Source organism: Acinonyx jubatus, chromosome C1 (genome assembly GCF_027475565.1).
Source record: "Acinonyx jubatus isolate Ajub_Pintada_27869175 chromosome C1, VMU_Ajub_asm_v1.0, whole genome shotgun sequence".
NCBI classification, from domain to species: Eukaryota; Metazoa; Chordata; class Mammalia; order Carnivora; family Felidae; genus Acinonyx; species Acinonyx jubatus.
This window is the reverse complement of record NC_069381.1, coordinates 217,648,872-217,669,361: the sequence shown is the minus strand read 5'-3', so window position 1 is coordinate 217,669,361 and position 20,490 is coordinate 217,648,872. Positions and strand designations below refer to the sequence as shown.

Sequence of the window (20,490 nt, the reverse complement as noted above, 5' to 3'; positions counted from 1 at the left end):
TGTCCATTTGTATCGGGGTATAGTTGTCTTCACTGGAGGGCGGCCTCCTGCCCTGAGGTGCTTTCTGCGGCACCCCCTCTCTGGCTGTAGAGCAAGGGAGGGGAGGAGGCGGGATACTTAGGAGTCTGCGGACTCAGGCTCTTGACTCTGTATTCGGTGCCTACGCACCTAAGTGTTCTCCGTCTCTTGATCTCTTTACCTTCCCTTTTTTGTCTTTTCCTGAGCAGGTGTTCCATGTGCCCCTGGAGGAGAGAAAATACAAGGACATGAACCAGTTTGGAGAAGGTGAACAAGCAAAAATCTGCTTGGAGATCATGCAGAGGACCGGCGCCCATCTGGAGCTGTCTCTCGCCAAAGACCAGGGCCTCTCCATCATGGTGTCGGGGAAGCTGGATGCTGTCATGAAAGCCCGGAAGGACATTGTTGCTAGACTGCAGACTCAGGTGGGTCCCCCGCTGAGTTCTCCTGAGCAGGTGGAGAAATGGGGGTTCTCCCCACCTGCCACTGATCTTCTGCAAACTCCTGGGGGAGCTGGCTCTAGAATGTTGTGGCTAAAAGATGAGGGGCTGTGGGGCAAGAGCAGGGACTTAGCAGGGAGGAGGGGAACTGCCCTGTGCTGTCCACACTCTCACTCACCCCGTCCTGTGGGCCATGGGAAAGTCACTAACTCTCCACTAGCTTTAGGGACCGAAGTCCTGAAGCACAGGCAGCACTTCACCTTGCTGCTGACATGTAATCAGTTCTCAGACTTGCTGTTTACTGGTCAGTGAATATTTGAGTATTTTGTGAGTGAGCACTGGGCGGGAAAAGACCTGACCCACTCCACTCCCCCTGCATCTCCCTTTACTTTAAAGCAGATCCCAGATACATTCATCTGTAATTTACCGCCCACCTTTTTAAAAGTATAATCTACCAGGCTGTTACTCATTAAAGTTAACAGTAATTTTTAAGTGTGTTACTTATTTTGAGAGATGGAGTGAAAGCGCATGAGTGTGCGTGGGAGAGGGAAAGAGAGAATCCCAAGCAGGTTCCATGCTGTTGGAGCAGAGCCTGATGTGGGGCTTGATCCCACAAACTGTGAGATCATGACCTGAGCTGAGGTCAAGAGTCTGACACTTGAGGGACTGAGCCGCTCAGGTACCCCTGAAAGTAATAGTAATTTCATAATATATACATACTAAGCCCAGTCTGTGGACTTCTTACATTAATTATCGCCAGTTGTCTTTGGAGTTCAAATCGGCATCCACACCAGGCCTGCCTGCTGGGCGTCTTGTGCTCATGCCCTCTTTGATTCTTCAGTAGTACCCTCCCCTCCTCTTCTTGGTGCCTTTGATTTTCTGGGATAAGCAGGTATTTGCTTTGTCCCACCGTCCACTGTTACTTCCTGTAAACTGGGGGTTAGATCTAGGGGTTGGTTACTTTGATGTTCAACTTGTTCGGCAAGGAAACTTGCGGGTGGTTCTGTGTGGTTGTTATTGATTCCAAGACTAGACTCCAGTTTTCAGCAAATCCATCCACTAATAAAGTTCCTGATCTTTTGCTTAGTACTGTTATCATCTGCAGACGGCTTAAATTCAGTGGGGTGCAGATGGCAGTTTTCTAACTCCCTCCCCATTAACTTGGTCTTCTTGTGAAGAACTTTCCTCTGCCACCTGTTGAGTCAGTGTTCAGACTACGTTGGCACCCTGGCATCTTCACGGGGGACCCGGGAATCTTCTCACTGTCATTATGAACTTTTGATGTGTTGATTTAGTCCTTTATGGTGAAGTTTGCATCACCTTTGGACAGTGGGACCCCCTTTGGTTTGGCCTCCTGCCGCCTTCTGGAGTGATCATTCGTGTCCATCATGCCCTGATTTCGAACACAGAGATGTGCAGGCCAACTGTAGCCACAGACGTAAAGTCAACTGTTCATCCAGGAACTCTGTGCCTTTTTTTTTTTTTTAATTGTTTTTGAAGTTTATTTTTGAGAGAGGGGAAGAGACAGCATGACGGGGCAGGGACAGAGAGAGAGAGACACAGAATCCGAAGCAGACTCCAGGCTCTGAGCTCTCAGCACAAAGTCCAACGCAGGGCTCGAACCTACGAACCGCGAGATCCTGACCTGAGGCGATGCCAAACGATTAACTCTCTGAGCCACCCAGGTGCCCTTCTGTGCCTTTTTATTAGGAAGTTGCATGAGTGCAAACTGGTAGTTCTAATTAAGATGAAAGGTGATGGAGTCTTAAAATTGCTTGAAGGAGTTCATGCTCTCATCCTGAGATACAGTTAGGTTGGGACAGAGTCAGAGCTGTGTGATAAGATTCTGTCAGAGACAGCTTCCGCAGCCCCCCCCCCACCCCCCCAATCTCCCTCCCCTGCCAGGTGACCATTCTTAGTCTTTGATTTATCCTGCCCTTGTTTGGGTTTGAGAATAGAAGCAAAAGATAACTTGCTGTAATCAACCTTGCCCTACATCCTGTTTTTTCCTGAGTATTTTTTGGAGATGTATACGTATCAGCAAACAGTGGCTCTCCTCCTTTCTTACTTGGGTGCGCGGTGCTCTGTGCGTGTGCTGGAAGTTGTTCAGGCATTCCTGTTGATGGGCATTTGGGTGCCTCCCTGACTTCTGTTATAAGTGTGTCTGGTTAAAAACCTTGTACATATGGGATTTCCTGTTTTACCCTGTCTGTCCGAAGATGAGTTTCCTAGCAGTGAGGTGGCTGGTCTGGGCTGGTCTGAGGGCAGTGCATACTTAATTTCTCTGTAGCAGCCAAGCCCTGGCCCCCAGGTGCACCCGGGGGCCTCCCCCACAGGCTTGCCCCGCCTGTCAGATGCTTGGGCTTTTGGCCTTCTGGAAAGTAGCTGAGTGTACTTTTAATTTGGATTTTTCAGATGAGCAGAATTGTTTTATTTACTTATCTGAAAGAAAGTGTGAGTGGGGGAGGGGAGAGAGAGAATCTTAAGCAGCCTCCACACTGTCAGTGCAGAGCCTGACGTGGGGCTCGATCTTACGAGCGACCCGGAGATCATGACCTGAGCCGAAATTAAGAGTTTGACACTAAATTAAGAGTTTGCCACCCAGGCGCTCAGGATTGAGTGTCTGTTTAATACAGACTTTGCATTTGCTCTGTGTGCTCTTTGTTCTTTGGCCTTCACTATCAAGTTAAAGAGTCTACCTTGCTCAGTGTATTAGGGCTCTTAAAACCTGCCCCAGAGGGGCACCTGGGTGGCTCAGTCGGTTGAGTGTCTGACTTGGGCTCAGGTCATGATCTCATGGTTTGTTTCATGAGTTCGAGCCTGGCGTCGGGCTCTGTGTTGACAGCTCAGAGCCTGGAGCCTGTTTCGGATTCTGTGTTTCCCTCTCTCTCTCTGCCACTTCCCTGCTCGTGTTCTGTCTCTCAAAAATAAATAAACGTTAAAAAAAAAAATTTAAAAACCTGCACCAGTAATACACCTTATGAATAACGCTTCCTAGTTGGCCATTTGTTTTTTGACCTTGGTGTGTTTTGCTGTGTGACGGGTTATTCAAGTGTAGTCATGTTCATTACTGTTGTTATTTTGAGTCCTCACTGGGAAACTGTTTCACTTCTGGATTATGAGAAACTTCATCTTTTCCTGGTGCCTGGAAGGGTGTTCTTCCCTTTTTGTTCTGGATGTTTGGAATTTCTTACCAGCAGGGGGAGGGGCACATCCAGTTTCATCCTTCTCCATATGGCTGTTAGGTTGTCGACACCAGTTTTAAAAGTTTTTTCCCAGTGATTTGAGTGGCTGTTTTTATGAAGTCCTACGTTTCCGTATTAACTTGTTTCTGTTTGTGGGTTTTCAGTTCTGGCCTGTTGGTCTGTCTTTCTGTGTGCTAATATTCTGTTTTAAGGGTAGTAGTTTTATATTATTTATATTTAGTACAGTTACTGGTACCCTTCCCGTACTGTCCTCTTTCAAGATTTTCCTTGTGCCTTTCTCTTTTGTTCTGCCATGTAAAACTTTATGATCTACCTTTTGCTCAAAATTGCATTAGAGCTTTAAAGGAGTGTTTTGTGATTTTTTTTTTTTTTGAAAGAGGGCACAAGTGAGTGAGGGGCAGAAAGGGAGAGAGAGAAGTGGGGCTCACCTGACGCGGGACTCGGACTCATGAACCGTGAGGTCATGACCTGAGCTTGAGTCAGATGCTTAACGACTGTGCCACCGGGGCACCCCGTCCTGTGAGTTCTAGTGCTCGGATCCCCCCTGCGCCGCCCGGGCGCCCCGTCCTGTGAGTTCTAGTGCTCGGATCCCCCCTGCGCCGCCCGGGCGCCCCGTCCTGTGAGTTCTAGTGCTCGGATCCCCCCTGCGCCGCCCGGGCGCCCCGTCCTGTGAGTTCTAGTGCTCGGATCCCCCCTGCGCCGCCCGGGCGCCCCGTCCTGTGAGTTCTAGTGCTCGGATCCCCCCTGCGCCGCCCGGGCGCCCCGTCCTGTGAGTTCTAGTGCTCGGATCCCCCCTGCGCCGCCCGGGCGCCCCGTCCTGTGAGTTCTAGTGCTCGGATCCCCCCTGCGCCGCCCGGGCGCCCCGTCCTGTGAGTTCTAGTGCTCGGATCCCCCCTGCGCCGCCCGGGCGCCCCGTCCTGTGAGTTCTAGTGCTCGGATCCCCCCTGCGCTGCCCGGGCGCCCCCGTCCTGTGAGTTTTAGTGCAGGGACCCCACCTCTTATGTTGGGTTGTGTCTACTTAGCTACTTTGTCTTTTTTTTTTTTTTTTGGCCTGTCAGAAATGGCCATTCTTTTGCATTCTGTCTTCTAACCAGTTGCCGTTAGCATAAGATAAAGCTGCTTTGGTGCTGTTCTTCTTCCTGTTATAGACCTTAGACGTTTAATAAAGTTGTAGTTTCCCGGGGCTCCGGAAGGCACAGGCCCGTGCCTCTTCCCTGTCTCATCTTTGTGCCTGCTTTGCTTCCTTGGGTTTCCTTTTGTGGTGACCCCCTGCAGTGGAGGTTAGCGGGGGCAGACCTCAGTGGGTACCTCCCGTTAAGTACAGGCTGAGTAGGGTGCATGCCTTTTGTCATGTTACAGGAGTAACACATCCATTGATGTTCATGTTCTTGCACATTTTAAATCATAAATAGATTTAAATTTTCTGGAGGTGATCGTTTGATTTTTCTTCTTACGTCAATGTCATGACACGTCAGTGGTATGATGAATTATATAAACTGATTTCCTCATTGATCCATTTTTGGAGCAAACGTGAGCTGATCAGAATGTGTAACAAGCCGGTGGTCTTTTTCTGTGCTAGTTGGGAAGTGAGGTCTTGTTATGTGGTCTCTATGATGTTTTTGTTTTGAACGTCAGGTAGTCTGCTATAAGACGGTATTTTGGGGGAAGGGGGAAGTGGCTGATACGGGAGTTTCTGCTACACCAGTGTTGGGAGCTTTAACACTTTTCTTTTTTAAGTAGTCTTAGTGCATACTTTCTGCACAGAGTTGGGAAGACTGGGAGCCTGTGTCCTCCTGGCTCTTTGGGACTTCAGGAACCTGCTTGATTTCTAGCAGTTGGACTCATTGGATGAAGGCTTTGGACTATTTCTATTTTATTTTCTCAGACAAGTCGTCTGTTTTAACTGGTTGTAAAAGAGAGGAAAAAGAGTTTATTAGGGATATAGGTCTTATGTCTGAAAATAAAAATAGCTTAGTATTCCAGAAACAAAAATTAATGTGGTTAGTCAGTTATGTACCTGCTTTCCTACCATGTCCCAGGATGGTGTTGGCAGTCATGGAAGTGGAGAACAAGACAGCATTCTTGAATATTCCTGTTCTCGTGGTGGCTCATTGCGTCGAGAAGCTGTTGAACAAATCAGTACCTCTAACTAACTATGACAGCAGAGCATGTGTCATGGGGTCCTGGGGGGGTGTATTGCACTTGAACTTTTCCTAGCCTTGGGGTCAGGGTAAGCGTCCCCAAGACCATGATGTTTATTTAACCTGGGAGTGTTCTGAAGGATGGGCTGGCACTGGCAGGCAAGAATGGCGTTTCAGGCGGAGAGAATATCATGGAGAAATAATGCTTTTTCAGGACCTACAAATACTATTGTTTTCTCTGCCTCTCTTCCTCTTACAGGCCTCAGCAACTGTTGCCATTCCCAAAGAACACCATCGCTTTGTTATTGGCAAAAATGGAGAGAAACTGCAAGACTTAGAGCTCAAAACTGCAACCAAAATCCAGATCCCACGCCCAGATGACACCAGCAATCAGATCAGGATCACCGGTACCAAAGAAGGAATCGAGAAAGCTCGCCATGAAGTCTTGCTCATCTCCGCTGAGCAGGTGGGGGCCAGGTGAGGGCTTGGTGTGTGTGCATTGGCCTCAGCCCAAGAGCTGTGCCTTCATGGTTCTGTTCTGTCCTTTCCAGGACAAACGTGCTGTCGAGAGGCTGGAAGTGGAGAAGGCATTCCACCCCTTCATCGCTGGGCCTTATAACCGACTTGTTGGTGAGATCATGCAGGAGACAGGGACGCGCATCAACATCCCCCCACCCAGCGTCAACCGGACAGAAATTGTCTTCACTGGAGAGAAGGAGCAGTTGGCCCAGGCTGTGGCTCGCATCAAGAAGATTTATGAGGAGAAGGTAGTGGTTGGGCAGAGAGTGTGGGGACTGTCATCTGGAGGTGTGGCTGAAGTCTAGCCCCTGCCTCTTACCCTCTTGTGCCCAGATGAGTTCAGTTTCCAGTTAGTTAGCAGGTGGAGCTGTTGGGCAGGGAAAGAGTGGACAGAGCTTGGAGCTAGACGTCTGGGCTGGATGTAGCACCCAGATCCAGTCAAATGTTGGAGCTAGCTGTCTGCTGTGAGTCTCTGTCACGGAGTCCCCATACTCACTCCTTGAGGTAGGGGGAGGACTTGGTGTCCTCACCTCATGGACTTGCACTTTTCAGTCTGGGCTTGAGTTAAATTCTCAGGTGATTCTTGTGAGGACGAAACCCAGCCCTTGATCAGAGGAGGTTCTGGGGGTTGGCTGGTCCCCATCTTCACTTGCAAGGGCTCACGAGTATGTAAGGCTCTGCATCTTGCTCCCCCCTTCTTTGATGACAGTGTTCTGTTCCCACCTATTCCTCCTGAGTCCTCCCTTCTGACTCCCTCATGGTGCTCTTAGAAAAAGAAGACCACAACCATCGCTGTGGAGGTAAAGAAGTCCCAGCACAAGTATGTCATCGGGCCCAAGGGCAATTCCTTACAGGAGATCCTGGAAAGAACAGGCGTGTCTGTGGAGATCCCACCCTCAGACAGCATCTCCGAGACTGTGATACTTCGAGGCGAGCCTGAAAAGCTGGGGCAGGCGCTGACTGAAGTCTATGCCAAGGTAACTGCCGCGTGCGACACTGGGCGCTGGGTGCAGGGACCGCGTCGGGGGAGCACACGCCTGGCTCTGGTGAGCATGAACACGCGTGACCTGGCCCCCGCAAACCCGCTGCTCTGCCCCCTGGTTTCCTAGGCCAACAGTTTTACGGTATCGTCCGTCTCCGCTCCTTCCTGGCTTCACCGATTCATCATTGGCAAGAAAGGGCAGAACCTGGCCAAGATCACTCAGCAGATGCCTAAGGTGAGGGGGCCTTGCGGATGTGTTTGTTCTGAGTTTTTGATCTTGTCATCCCGTTGCTGACATTTGTTGTTTATTCTGGGCATGCCTCTGAAGACTGTGGCACGGTTTTTAAAAGTCAGTTGCTGTTTGTGACAGTCCGTTTACATGGGTGGCTGAGGAAGAACATAATAAAGTTTTTAATGTATCTGTCATTCTTTTGATCTTTTTAATCAGAAGCTGTGTGTATTGTTAGGTGTCGTGGATACCTTAGGAAAGATCTCATGTATTAGGGTGTAGTAACTTCACGATGGTTATGTCTATCAACTTGGAAGAGCACACGTGCGCCGTTTGTTCAAAGTGCGGTGTTACAGCCTTTTCATGCTTTACACTTCCGTCCTTGACGTCTTCCTGGTCTTCCGGAGGGGACCACAGCTCCCCGTGAACTTACCCCGGCTGACTTGCGCGGGAGCACATCCTTCGTACCACCCTCCGACTCACAGCGGGTTTCCAGTTGACTTCTTCATGTTTCCCTTAGGCTCAGGGTCCTGGTTCACACAAATGCAGCTGCTTCCTGGGGCCACTCTCCCTTAACGCCCTTGTCACACGTTGCTTTCTTGCCTGGTGTGTCGTAAGCGGGGACAGGGCTGGCCTTGCCTGTGGACCACCTTCAGGCAGCTCTCCATGGGCTCAGATTTCCTCCCTAATGCTTGTCCTCATTGTTTGACTTTTTTAAAAAAATGTTTTTAATGTTTATTTTTGAGAGAGAGAAGCAGACAGAATGCTAGTGGGCGAGGGGCAGAGAGAGAGGGAGACCCAGAATCCGAAGCAGGTTCCAGGCTCCGAGCTGTCAGCACAGAGCCCCACGCGGGGCTCGAACTGAAGAGCCGTGAGATCATGACCTGAGCTGAAGTCGGACGCTCAACCGACTGAGTCACCCAGGTGCCCCAATACTTGTCTCACGTCTCATTCTTTGTGTAAGCGAAGAGGAGTAGGCCTGTAACAGGGAAAGTGCCACAGTGAAACAGTGGGGAAAGTGGTGTTGAGGTGCTCTAGGTCTGTGGTTTGGGTGGTAGGCATATTGTGGAGGATTTTACAGTTCCCACATTTACTGAAGCAAAGATGATTAGATCACAGTAGTACCGAAATAACGGGTGTCTCCCAGCTGCCCTCTTCAGCCGCCTGTGGTGTCTCTGGACGTGCGTTTATATGAAGCAGGTGGGGTTGGCCGCTGCCTCAGGAAAGCACTCGCAGGTTCTCAGGGCACTGCCGCTGTGCCATGCCGTCTTGGCCATCTCTTTCCTCATTTTGATGTGGTAGGTTCACATCGAGTTCACGGAAGGTGAGGACAAGATCACTCTGGAAGGCCCCACAGAGGATGTAAACGTGGCCCAGGAACAGATTGAAGCCATGGTCAAAGACCTGGTAAGGTGCCCCCCTGCACATTGTGGGTGCTGGTGAAGTAGGGCCGTGGCTGGAATGTCCTCGCTTGCCAGTCAGACATCACGTGGGTGGGCCTGGCTACCCAGGGGTAGCCCAGGGCGAGTAACAGGTTCTGAAGCGGTTAGAACCTGGCCAAGTCCAGGAGGTTCATGGATGGAGGAGACTTTGTTTTGAAGAAGGGTCTTTGAAGTGGGCCGGAAGGACAGTCTTGGAACAATGCCCGACAGTTGAGTGACAAAACATGGCAACAGCTACCGGCTTTTGGACTTTGGTTCTTGCTGGTGTCTGAGACTGTGGCTCATCCCATGGCCTCAAGAGTTTGTCTCCGGACCCATTCTGTGCTCCTCCTGCAGATTACCCGGATGGACTATGTGGAGATCAACGTGGACCACAAGTTCCACAGGCACCTCATCGGGAAGAGCGGGGCCAACAGTGAGTGCGGCTGATGGCGCCGGGGGTGGTGCTGGGGTTGAGGCTGGGTCATACAGCTTCGAACTCCTCTTCTCCTCGGGCAGTGGTTGGTCTGGAGGTAACCATGACCATCCTGGTCAGAGGTCACGGTGAAGGACTGCCGAGCCTGATGGGGTAACATCACTGGTTTTCTAGTCACTACCGAATGGGTGCCTAGCAGGGCTCCCCAAGGAGCAGGAAATGTCTGGGCTCACAGGCACAGGGGGGGGTTCTTTTGGGCAAGCAATATCACGGCAGCCCAGGTGAGCTCTGTCTGATCAGGAGCGCAAGCGTGGTTCCTCAGAAGTGTGTTGAGTGAGGGCTGTGCCCAAATGAAGGATGTTTTCTAAAACCCACTCCTTGGCCTGGTTTACTGTGAGGCCACCCAACACATTACAGTGCTTTCCTTGTCCCTATGTTTCCTCTGTAGTAGGAGGTGAGAGGGCAGCACACATCCCAGCCTGGGTCCATCCCTAGGTTGTAGGGACCCCAGCCGTGTAGACAGGATGCCCTGTGAGTGTGTCCTCTTTGGTTTTTGCCTGATACGGTCCAGTTTTTGTTCATAGTAACATGAGCTTGTCAGCTGTGCCGTGTTTGGTGTCAGTCTTGTGTTCTGGGGTATTTTAAACACCAGCGAGAGTCCACAGACAGAACACCTCCTGATGGAGCTTCCTTGCACATACTGCTGAAGCCTCGCGCACGCTGTAACTCGATTTGTGTGTGTGTGTGTGGATGAACTCTGGGGTGTCTTAACGTAAGAACTCGTAGCTCTGACACAAATTGCCGGTGTCTGCTCCCCAGGAGTGTGGGGCCCCCCGTGCGGTTCAGGTTAATTCTCTTCGCTTTCTGGTTCTGTTTCTCCCCTCCTTTTCTTTCACGATCTGAAACCTCTCACCTGGCTTCTGAGTCCTTGGCTCTTGTTGTCCTACGTGGTTTCACCCTGGAATAGCACATGTCCTGGCTGTCTCTGTGTGTGTTCGAAGCCCTCCTCTGTGATCCCTAAGGAGCTTGGGCAAAATGCAGGCCTTGTTTCTTGGGATAAGGTCTCTCCAGGGTGTGGGGGCTTGGGTCTCTGTTCAAAGAAGATGACAGAGGGTTTTCAACTCAACTTGTTTGGCAAAGAAGTGAAGTCTTGATTTGGATCCCAGCTGATGGTGGGGTCTCTCTGGGCAGCAGCCTGACCTCCGTGGAGCCCTCAGGTGGTCATTGGGAGGTGCCCTTCGGTTATTTTTGTTTTTTTGAGAGTAATTTTATGACGTGAGAACACAGTGGTTCGGTTCCCAAACTTGCTTCCACCTTAGAAACCCCTGGGATCTTTTAAGTATTCTAAAGCCCCAGCCATAGCCCAGGCCAGGGAAACCTCATCCACTGAGAGGCCCCAGCTGTCTGTCACGTGACATCCTCAGGGTGACACCTGCACGGTCCGTCTAGGTAAAGACCATACCCAACACATTTGAGAGAATGGAGGGTCTTGCACCGAAGGCTTAATCACCCCCTTTACTTGTTGGGTGACCAGTGAGTGGGGGGTTTTAGTCCTGTTCTGCTAGGTGGTTAATCACTAGTGGAACATAATAGATTCTGAGTCTAAAACGTGTTTCTTGTTGTATTATTAAGTAAACAGAATCAAAGACCAGTACAAGGTGTCCGTGCGCATCCCTCCTGACAGTGAGAAGAGCAACCTGATCCGTATCGAGGGGGACCCGCAGGGTGTGCAGCAGGCCAAGCGGGAGCTGCTGGAGCTTGCCTCTCGGATGGTGAGACCTACGGCCAGGCCCTGCTGGGGAGGGGTGCGCCTGTGCCTGCTGGGTGACTCTGCAGGGTACCCTCTGTGCCTCTGTTTTCATGTGTGGTCCTGGAGAATGGGACTCGCTCAATTTAGGAGTGGTTCTGACCTGCAGGGGCCCAGGTGCTGTGCTGGAGGCACTGGGGCTCTGCAGCAGGGCTTTTGGCCTTGGGGAAACCCCGGAGTCTGGGATGCTTTGAGTACTGACTCCAGGGACTGTGATGGATTTTCTGGATTCTTAGAAGCACCCAGGTGACTTCCATGTGCAGCCAAGGTTGAAAATTCCTGCTGTGTGGTTATCTGCAACTCTAAAGGTTGGCGGGGCTTGTTCCTGCTGCCAGACTGAAATTCTGCACTCCCCTGTCTAAGCTGTCAGCGCTGGTGTGTCTATCTTGATTGTGTGATTCATATGCAGATAGCCATGCAGCTGTGATTGTTGGTTTGGGCTGCACGTATAAGCGTCACTGGGATGCCTTTCAGCATCCAGAGGAGGCACGTGCTGAGTGAGAGTTTACGGTTCAGCGTAAACATGTGCAGAACGTCAGGAAGCCTCGGGCAGGGCAGTGTGCGTGCCTCATCGGGATAGGGAGTGAGCTGCATGTCTGTTTCACCCTGTCACTGCCTGGCTCTGGTGCCCAGGCCTGGAGCCTGCCCTCAAGGCCCCCTTTGGGCAGTAGGCCTTTCCTTTTCCTCAGCTGCAAGCTGACACATGCGGCCTCCTGCCATTCTCTGGCCATCCCTGAGCTCACAGCTCAGCAGAGGGTTCCAGCTCTTCCCTTACTCAGCCAGCTCTCTTGTTGCCCGGGGGGGGGGGGGTCCCTTGGTCTGGGGTATCTGGTGCTTCTGTGGGATTACTGAACCCGTGTTTCTCTGTCAGCCTGGTGCCAGTCTGATCCAGAATCTCCCCCAAGATTTTGAATGGTTACCTGCTAGTATTTTTTCTTTATCCTACCTCTGTTTATTCTTTTGTATTCTTTGGTGTTTTAGTGAGATGCTGGGGTAGGTGAGAACCAGAACCATGCAGGTTTATTGCCTGGTGTTGAACCTTTCTTAATTATCCACGTGTGGCAGTGGTTGAACCACACTGTGTTCTGGAAGGATCACTGCCTGCAGGGCGTTGTGCCTCATGGTCTCTTGTTCTCATCCCCATGGATTGAGGCCACTGCACTGGCACTTCTGGTTGAGGGGTCCTGAACTCTGCTGCGGAATCGTACTTCATTCAGGAAAATGACACCCAGCCCATGTTGTTAGAGAGAGTGGGTGTCCTCTCCAGGGCACTCTGCTGGCTGCTGACTCCCTGTGGTGCTACGAGGCTGTGTGGAGCTCCTCAGGCCCCCGGGGGGCCTCCTGCTGTTAACATCATCTCCTCAAACCGCGCTTTTAGGAAAATGAGCGTACCAAGGATCTGATCATTGAGCAGAGATTCCATCGCACCATCATTGGCCAGAAGGGTGAACGGATCCGTGAAATTCGTGACAAATTCCCAGAGGTAAGGGTTTCCCAAAGGCATTCTCGAGTCCTCTAGGAGGGATTGATTGGCACTGTTGTGGAATCCGGTCATTACCAATAACTGAACTTGCATTTGTGGTGATTTGTTCCAGGTTATCATCAACTTTCCAGACCCAGCACAAAAGAGTGATATCGTCCAACTCAGAGGGCCCAAGAATGAGGTGGAAAAATGCACCAAATACATGCAGAAGATGGTGGCAGACCTGGTAGGGGGTGTTTTCCCTCCTTGGTTGTGATACAGTGTTACCGGTGGTGGAGAGGCCTGGGGGACTTGTCCCGTCAGTACCTCTGCTTGGGGAGCACACTTGGACCCTGGATTGGTCTGCCGTCTCCATAGTGATGCCGTCCCTGGTAACCCCGTGTGCTTAGACTGGCAGAAATTGTTAGGGCCTCAGTGTTGCGTGGAATTAAAGTGGGGTGCCAGGTTCCTTGTGTCCTGGAGGGGTCTTGGGGTATCTAGATAACGTGTGCCATCTGGTAAGGAGCGGGATGTACGCAGATAGTGTGGGGAGTCAGTTACCGATTTGTTACCTTCTTGAGAGCTGGAATGGGAACAGGTAGTTTGGAAAGTGCCAAGGGTCGTTATTGACGGGAGGACTCCAGGTGGACTCATGCTTTCTGTGGTCCTTCATGGGGCTTGGACCGAGCGGACAGCTGCCTCAATCACTGACGGGGGCTCTCCCAGCCCTGAGCACATTCACGCTGCCCTGGAGTGGTGGGGTTCCCAAGAGTGGCAGGGTCTGTGTGTCACCTTGAGGTGTGCTCTGGGCTTACTTCTCCCAGCCTGGTGTCCTGGTCTCCACTGGCCCTCGGCCAGCTCTGGTCCTGGAGGTGGCCAGAACCCCCTCGTACCCAGAGTGTCGGTTGAGGACACTTGGCACACTCCATTGCTTCTGGATTGTGGAACTTGCATCGAACAGATGGCAGGTTGTATTGCGAGCCACTTTTTATAAAGGTGGCTTTGCATCAGTTAACTGTGGCTTGCCCAGTTAGCTAATTGCTGAGTAAGTTATCCCCCATTCTTGTGACAAGCCTCTGAAGGTCAGAGGTCAGAGAGCGGGAGACCAGGAGGATCCAAGTGTGTGTTTTCCCATAATGAGACCTGTCATTTCATACTCTTTCATGGATGATGGGATACCTCACTCCAGTATGCTGGCTAATTGTGCCGCTCCTTTTGTCTCTAAGGTGGAAAATAGTTACTCAATTTCTGTTCCGATCTTCAAACAATTTCACAAGAACATCATTGGGAAAGGAGGCGCAAACATTAAAAAGGTGACCAGCCAGTTTGTCCCCTGAACCTTGGCTCTCCTCAGCCTACCCCCAAAGCCCTCTGCCATTCCGGCTGAGCTTTGAAGGAGGGAGCCTTCCTTTCCAGCCCTGGGCTCCAGCTGTCTCACCTGGGACGTCCGCTTTTCATGGTGTCCCATCTGCTTGTAGATCCGAGAAGAAAGCAACACAAAGATCGACCTTCCAGCAGAGAATAGCAATTCAGAGACCATTATCATCACAGGCAAGCGAGCCAACTGTGAGGCTGCCCGGAGCCGCATCCTGTCCATCCAGAAAGACCTGGTAATGGGGTGTTTTGTGACAGGACGCTAGCCAGGCTCCCTGTGGTCCTGTCTCAGCAGCCCCCACGGCGCTAGCCTGCTGTTCAGGCACACGGGGTCAGGCAGGCCGGCCCTCCCCGCAGCAGTGCTGGCCTCCGAGCAGCCACCTGCCGCCTGGCTGTGGCGGTGTGCCCCGCTGGTCTGAGTGGTAGCACTGGACTTGAGTGCTTGGAAATCAGGTCGTGAAGGCATTACAATAATTTTTTTCAATTTCTGAAAAGTCAACGTGTAAAAAACTGCATGTTTAAAGTGTGCGCTTTGGTGAGTTATGACACGTGTACATCCATGGAATCCTTTCCGTAGTCAGGATGCCGAGCGTGTCCAGCACCCCAGAAATGTCCTCCTGCTCCTTTTCAGTCCCTCCCTCTTTCGTGCCAGCCCCCGCCCCTACTCTGCCTGGCCATCCCCTTGATCTGCTTTCGGCCACAGGGGATTAGAGTGGGTTTCCTGCATCTTTGCCTAAAAGAAATCCTGGCGTCTGCTCCCCCATCTCCAGCTGCTTTCACCTCGAGCATCCGTGTTGCTCTGTGTGTCAGCACCTTGTTTTTTTATTAAATGGCCGCGCAATACTGTCATTGTATGCACTGATGATTTTCCTTTTGGTCTGAGACCTGTAGTTTTTCTTTGAAGGGGTTTTTTATCTAATAAGTCGTCAAATTTTTTAGTGTAGAATTTTGCATAGTATTCCCATAGTGTGTTTTCACTGTGGTGGTCTCTTTTGCATTCCTGATGCCTGTAATTCGTGTCATTCTAGAATCATCTTCCTTTACCCTGGTAGTAGTCTTTGCTGTGAAATCTACTTTTTCTCGTTAAAGTAGGTTTCTCTTAAGCAGTTTGCTTTTTTTTTTACTCAATTTGACCATCTCTGCCTTTTAATTGTACCTAATTACATTAGTAATTGTAGATATCTTGTTTTAATCCATGTTTTTAGTAAGTGTGAGGAAATGTGAATTTTTTTAATTTTAAAATTCTGTTAAAATTCACGTAAACAAGATTTGCCATCTTAGCGTACAGCCCCAGGACATTAAGTGCATTCACACTTGCTGTGCAGCCATGACCACCATGAGTCTCCAGAACTTTCCATCTTCCCAAACAAACTGTCCCCACAAACAAGTTCCTTTGGCCCTCCACAGCCCTTGGTCACCCCGATGTGGTTGTTCTGTGCGGTTCCGTTTCAGTCCACCGCCTTGAACTTGTTCTCTGTGTGTCCCGTCTTTGTCCTCTTTTTCTGCCTGCTTTTGGATTTAATAGAACTTTGTTTTTCCTGTGATCTCCCTTTATGGCTTACTGGATATTATAGCTTTTACTTTAGTGGTTGTTTCAGAGTTGGCCGGGCACACGTCCCACGTGCGCTTCCTCCGGGTCACTTCGTGCTATGGCAGTGTCGCTGGAGGTGCTGAGAATCCCGCGTCCCAGCGCTGCTGCCCGGCCTCCCTGGTCTGCGTTGTGGCCCCGCGGCACCTTCTTGTTTGCACATTGGCTTCTTTCCCTTAGTATTAACGTGGGTCATGTGGCAAGAATGTATTTAGTTTTGTAAGAAAGTGCCAGCCCGTCTTCCCAGGAGGCTGCCCCAGTGGCAGGGTGGGCATCCGGGGGCTCTGCAACCTTGGCTTGGAGGTTTTCTTTCTGCACCTGACTCTGTTTTGGCACCTCCCACAGTGTCTGTGAGGACACGTCTGAGGTCCTCCTTTACTTTGCTCCTCCACACACGTTCTTTGGCTCTTGTTTTTAGGAGTGTCTCGTAGGCTTTGAGCGACATACGACGTGTCTGGGGGTCCCTTTCCTCGTGTGAGTTCATTGAGCTTTCTTGGATACGTGAGTTTAGCATTGTCATCAAATTTGGAAAAATTGGGGTCACTATTTCTGAATATTTTTTTTCTGTCCTCCCCTTCAGGGACTCCAGTTACCTGGTGATAGGCAGCCAGATTGTCCTGTGGTTCACTGGTACGCTATTTATTTGAGTGGAAAGGTGAAGTGGTGTTTTTTCCTCCATTAGTTTCTTTAAATTTATTAATTTTCTGTAGTGTGTAATCTGTATCCCACCTAGTGTATTTGTCATTTTGGACATTTTCACCTGTAGGGGTTCAGTTGGAATATTGGAGGTTTTACATTGACACCTTCAGTCTTTCTTTGCCTTTTTGGCCATATGCAGGGTCGTGAAAATGCCTGTTGTAGTGTTATCGGTCTCCTCCGGTTCTTTTTTTTATGGTTTTTTTTTATCTGAGGTGTGGATGCAGAGGGAGAGAGCGAGAATCCCAGGCAGGCTCCACTGCCCAGCGTGGAGCCCAATGTGGGGCTCGATATCAGGACCGTGAAGTCACGACCTGAGCTGAAATCCACAGCGGGATGCTCAACGGAACCACCCGGGCGCCCCTCAACCCACTGGTTCTAGTGTCTGTGTCATTTCTGGGCTGTTTTCTGTGCTTTTCTCAGTGAGGTAGTTTTCTCCTGTTTCTTTGCTTATCTGCTATTTTTTCATTGGATGCCAGAAGTTAGGAGGTTTACTCTGGTGGATGCTGGATAGTTTTGCATTCCTGTAAGTGTCTTTCAGCTTCGTTAAGGTACTTTGAAATACTTTGCTCCTTTGTGGACTGGCTCTTGAGACACATGAGGTGGCGTCACAGCAGTGCCTAGTCTGGGGCATTACTTCCCACTACTGAGGTGAGGCTTTCCTGTGCCCACGTCCTGGCATGTGGACAGTGCTGTGTGCTGTGGTTTGCTCCCTCTAGTGATCCGGGGCTCTTTCCCAAGCCTCGGCCATTTCCCTCCGCACGTCAGTATGGGAGCAATGTCCAGTTCACGGGGGCTTCTGCCTCCACGCTGCTCCCTCCCCTCAGGCTCTGACCTGTCGGCCCTGTGTCCTTGACGCTGGGACTTGGCCAGGGGGCAGTCAGCAGGCTTACCTTCCTTCCTCCGTGTCTCCAGTGTCTTGAACACCATTGTGTCCTTGTGGGAGGTAAACCTGGTCCTTGTGTCACCTTGACTAGAGGCAGAATAGGTGCTGACCCGCAGGCATATCGGTGTATCTCTGCTTGGGCACCAAGAGAACCAAAGGAGGAAAGCACTGTTTTGACGGTGTAACCCGGAGGCTTCCCTTCCACATTGTGTGAGCCACTGCCCCCGCCCCATCCCGCACCCATATTCATGTACCCACTCATGCACACAGACTCGGGGTCCCTGGGCGGCGGGCGTGCCGTCCTGTGTCCCACACCTCACGGACTGTGTGTGATTCCAGGCCAACATTGCCGAAGTGGAGGTCTCCATCCCCGCCAGGCTGCACAACTCCCTCATCGGCACGAAGGGCCGCCTGATCCGCTCCATCATGGAGGAGTGCGGCGGGGTGCACATCCACTTCCCTGTGGAGGGCTCGGGCAGTGACACAGTTGTCATCAGGGGCCCCACCTCGGATGTGGAGAAGGCCAAGAAGCAGCTCCTGCACCTGGCGGAGGAGAAGGTGAGCCCCACGCCCAGGAGTGATGGTGCCGTGTCTGTCCCCTGCTGGAAGTCCTTGCCCTGTTTTTGTGGCGGGTCAGAAAACTGCTTCGTTACACCTTTATGTCTCTGGTTTTGCCATTGCTGAACAAAGGGCCTTGGCAGGTCGAATGCCTACCTGTACGATGTAGAAAAGTTGCGGTTTGGCGTATTGGCTCTTTAAAGTAGGGTTCATAGACCATAAAGTCCACTTTTCTGAGTTTTGACGAGCGTACACACACTGACATGACCACCACTGCAGTGAAAATGTTTTGGCCATCACCTTAAACTCTGCATTGAATCACCTTTGTCCCTTTGTCAAAACCCACGTGTGGGTCTGTTGCTGGACTCTGTGTGTCCCAGTGACACCGTAGGGTCGGGGGGGCTGGGAGAGCCCTTTAGCTTTGTGCTTTTGTAGAACCCACTTTAGCTGTTCTAGATCTTTGCCATTCTGCATTTGGAAACTGCTTACCAATTTCTAGGGGAAAATCCTGCTTAGATTTTGACCGAGACTGTTGAATCTGTAGACCAAATTGGGGAGAACTGACCTCGCGGGAATTCAGTCTTCCAGTCTGTTTTAAGTCTTTGATTTTTAATTGGTGTTTTGTTATGCTCAGCATGTGGTTCTCCTTCATGTTTTGTTCAGTTCATATCCTCACTATTTTGCTTTGTAGCATTGTTGTTCATTAAATCAGTGTCAAATTCCAGCTAGTGTCATGTATTGAAATGTGTTTTTTTTTGTAGTGGCTTTGTTTTGTGCATCTGCTTTAAAGTTCAGTTACTAGTATTAGTAGCTTTTTTTGTGAGTTTTATGTGTAGAACATGTTGTCTTTGCATAGACAGTTGGGTTTCTTTCTGATCTGTACGCCCATAGGTCTTGTCCTATGCGCCACGCGGACCTCCAGGATGGCGTTGCGTAGCAGTGGGGAGGGCAGACAGCCTTGCCTTGTTGGCAGCCTTTGGGGAAAGTGCTCAGTCCTTCACCATGAAGTGGGAGTTACACTGTCTTCCAAAGTTGCTCTTTATCAGGTTGAGGAAGTTCTGTCTGTTACCGATTTGCTCAGAGTTGTTGTGGGAACAGGTGTTGGGTTTTATAGGAAGATTTTTCTGCATCTGTTGACATGGTAGCATGGTTTTTCGTTTTTTAAGCATATGTATTAGATTTTTTTGGTTAGCTTTTTGCTTTTTTTTTTTTTTTAATGTTTATTTATTTGGGGGGAGAGGAAACAGTGAGGGAGAGAGAATCCCAAGCAGGCTTTGTACTGTCAGTGGAAAGCCCCACACAGGGCTTGAGCTCATGAACTGTGACGTCACTACTGTAGCCAAAATCAAGAGTCAATGCTTAACCCACTGAGCCACCCATGTGCCCCTAGTGGTTGTTTTTTGTTTGTTTTAATGTTTAACCGACCTTGTGTTTTTGGGTGACCCCACTGCTTTAAGTGTGTCACCTTTTATCGTGTTGCTAAGCTGGGCTCACCTTGCTCATTAGCTTTTTTTTTTGAACGTTGGTTTATTTTTGAGAGACAGAGTGCAGGTGGAGGTAGGAGGGGCAGAGAGTGGGGAGACACAGAATCTGAAGCAGGTTCCAGGGGCTGAGCTGTCTGCACAGAGCACGACGTGGGGCTTGAACTCACGAACACTGAGTTGGATGCTTAACTGACGGAGCCACCCAGGCACCCCTGCTCATAGGTTTTTTAATAATGGTGCTATTTGCCAATGTCGTTGTCTGAAGAGTAGAAGATTTTCTCAGGGGTGTTTTGTGAAACCAGCATTTAAAAGATAACAAAATTCACTTGTTTGTTACTCTGTTTAGCATGCTGGTAGACCCTCTTTTTTTTCCCCCCCTCTTGTGTTTCTTCATGCCTGTGAGCCAGGTTTCAGGATACAAGGAAGAAAGGGGAAGCATTGTATGGGTCTGAGTCAGCCAGGCAGAGTGTGTGCTCCAGATGAATCCTCAACAAGGTCGTCGTGTTGGGGCTTTTGCTGAGCCCTGGCTTCTCGGTGTCAGACTAGGGTCTTGGTTGGCTTCGGTCTCTCCGAGATTGAGATGGGGCCTTCCTGTTGGGAAGGGCTCCCCTGTGGCGAGAGCAGGTAAACGCCCAGACAGGGAGCATTCTGCTCGACTTGGGAGGACCGGAGTGCTATGGGCTTACTTGCTGTGCAGTTGCCTCCTACTTGCCTAGCACCCCGAGGCCACACTCACCCAGTCCCCTCTGTAGATGGAGAGCACTGGCGGGGGTTCGGTCGGTTTGGGGAAGCAGCAGGACTGGGGCTGTCAATCCACATGCTCTTGGCTATCTGAGTGTCTGTGGTCATGGTAGATGGCATGTAAGTACTTCCGTCTGGGAGTCCACCCATTCATTAGTTTCCGTGAGGCTCGATTAGCCCCATGCTGTTGTTCTCTAGGCCCTCTTTCTCACTTGCCCGGGGGACCAGGCAAGTAGCATCAGACCAATGTATCTGCGGTTGGTTTCCACAGCAAACCAAGAGTTTCACTGTTGACATCCGCGCCAAGCCGGAATACCACAAGTTCCTCATTGGCAAAGGGGGTGGCAAAATACGCAAGGTGCGTGACAACACTGGAGCCCGTATCATATTCCCAACGGCTGAGGACAAGGATCAGGACCTGATCACCATCATCGGGAAGGAGGATGCTGTCAGGGAGGCACAGAAGGAGCTGGAGGCCCTTATTCAGAACCTGGTAAGGCCC

General features: G+C 50.6%; 1 protein-coding gene across 2 annotated transcripts in view; it reads left to right on the top strand.

The window, feature by feature from the left end:
• Nucleotides 1-20,490, top strand: part of HDLBP (high density lipoprotein binding protein) — a 70,455-nt gene that overhangs the window by 41,114 nt on the left and 8,851 nt on the right. For both annotated transcript variants that reach the window (XM_027045579.2, XM_027045588.2), the window contains exons 5-18: nt 228-443; nt 6,065-6,271; nt 6,357-6,572; nt 7,095-7,301; nt 7,434-7,541; nt 8,838-8,942; nt 9,314-9,392; nt 11,025-11,164; nt 12,578-12,682; nt 12,795-12,908; nt 13,888-13,974; nt 14,140-14,271; nt 17,545-17,763; nt 20,260-20,481. In XM_027045579.2, coding sequence (XP_026901380.1) covers nt 228-443; nt 6,065-6,271; nt 6,357-6,572; nt 7,095-7,301; nt 7,434-7,541; nt 8,838-8,942; nt 9,314-9,392; nt 11,025-11,164; nt 12,578-12,682; nt 12,795-12,908; nt 13,888-13,974; nt 14,140-14,271; nt 17,545-17,763; nt 20,260-20,481 — 2,157 coding nt within the window. The remainder of the gene's footprint in view (nt 1-227; nt 444-6,064; nt 6,272-6,356; nt 6,573-7,094; nt 7,302-7,433; nt 7,542-8,837; nt 8,943-9,313; nt 9,393-11,024; nt 11,165-12,577; nt 12,683-12,794; nt 12,909-13,887; nt 13,975-14,139; nt 14,272-17,544; nt 17,764-20,259; nt 20,482-20,490) is intronic.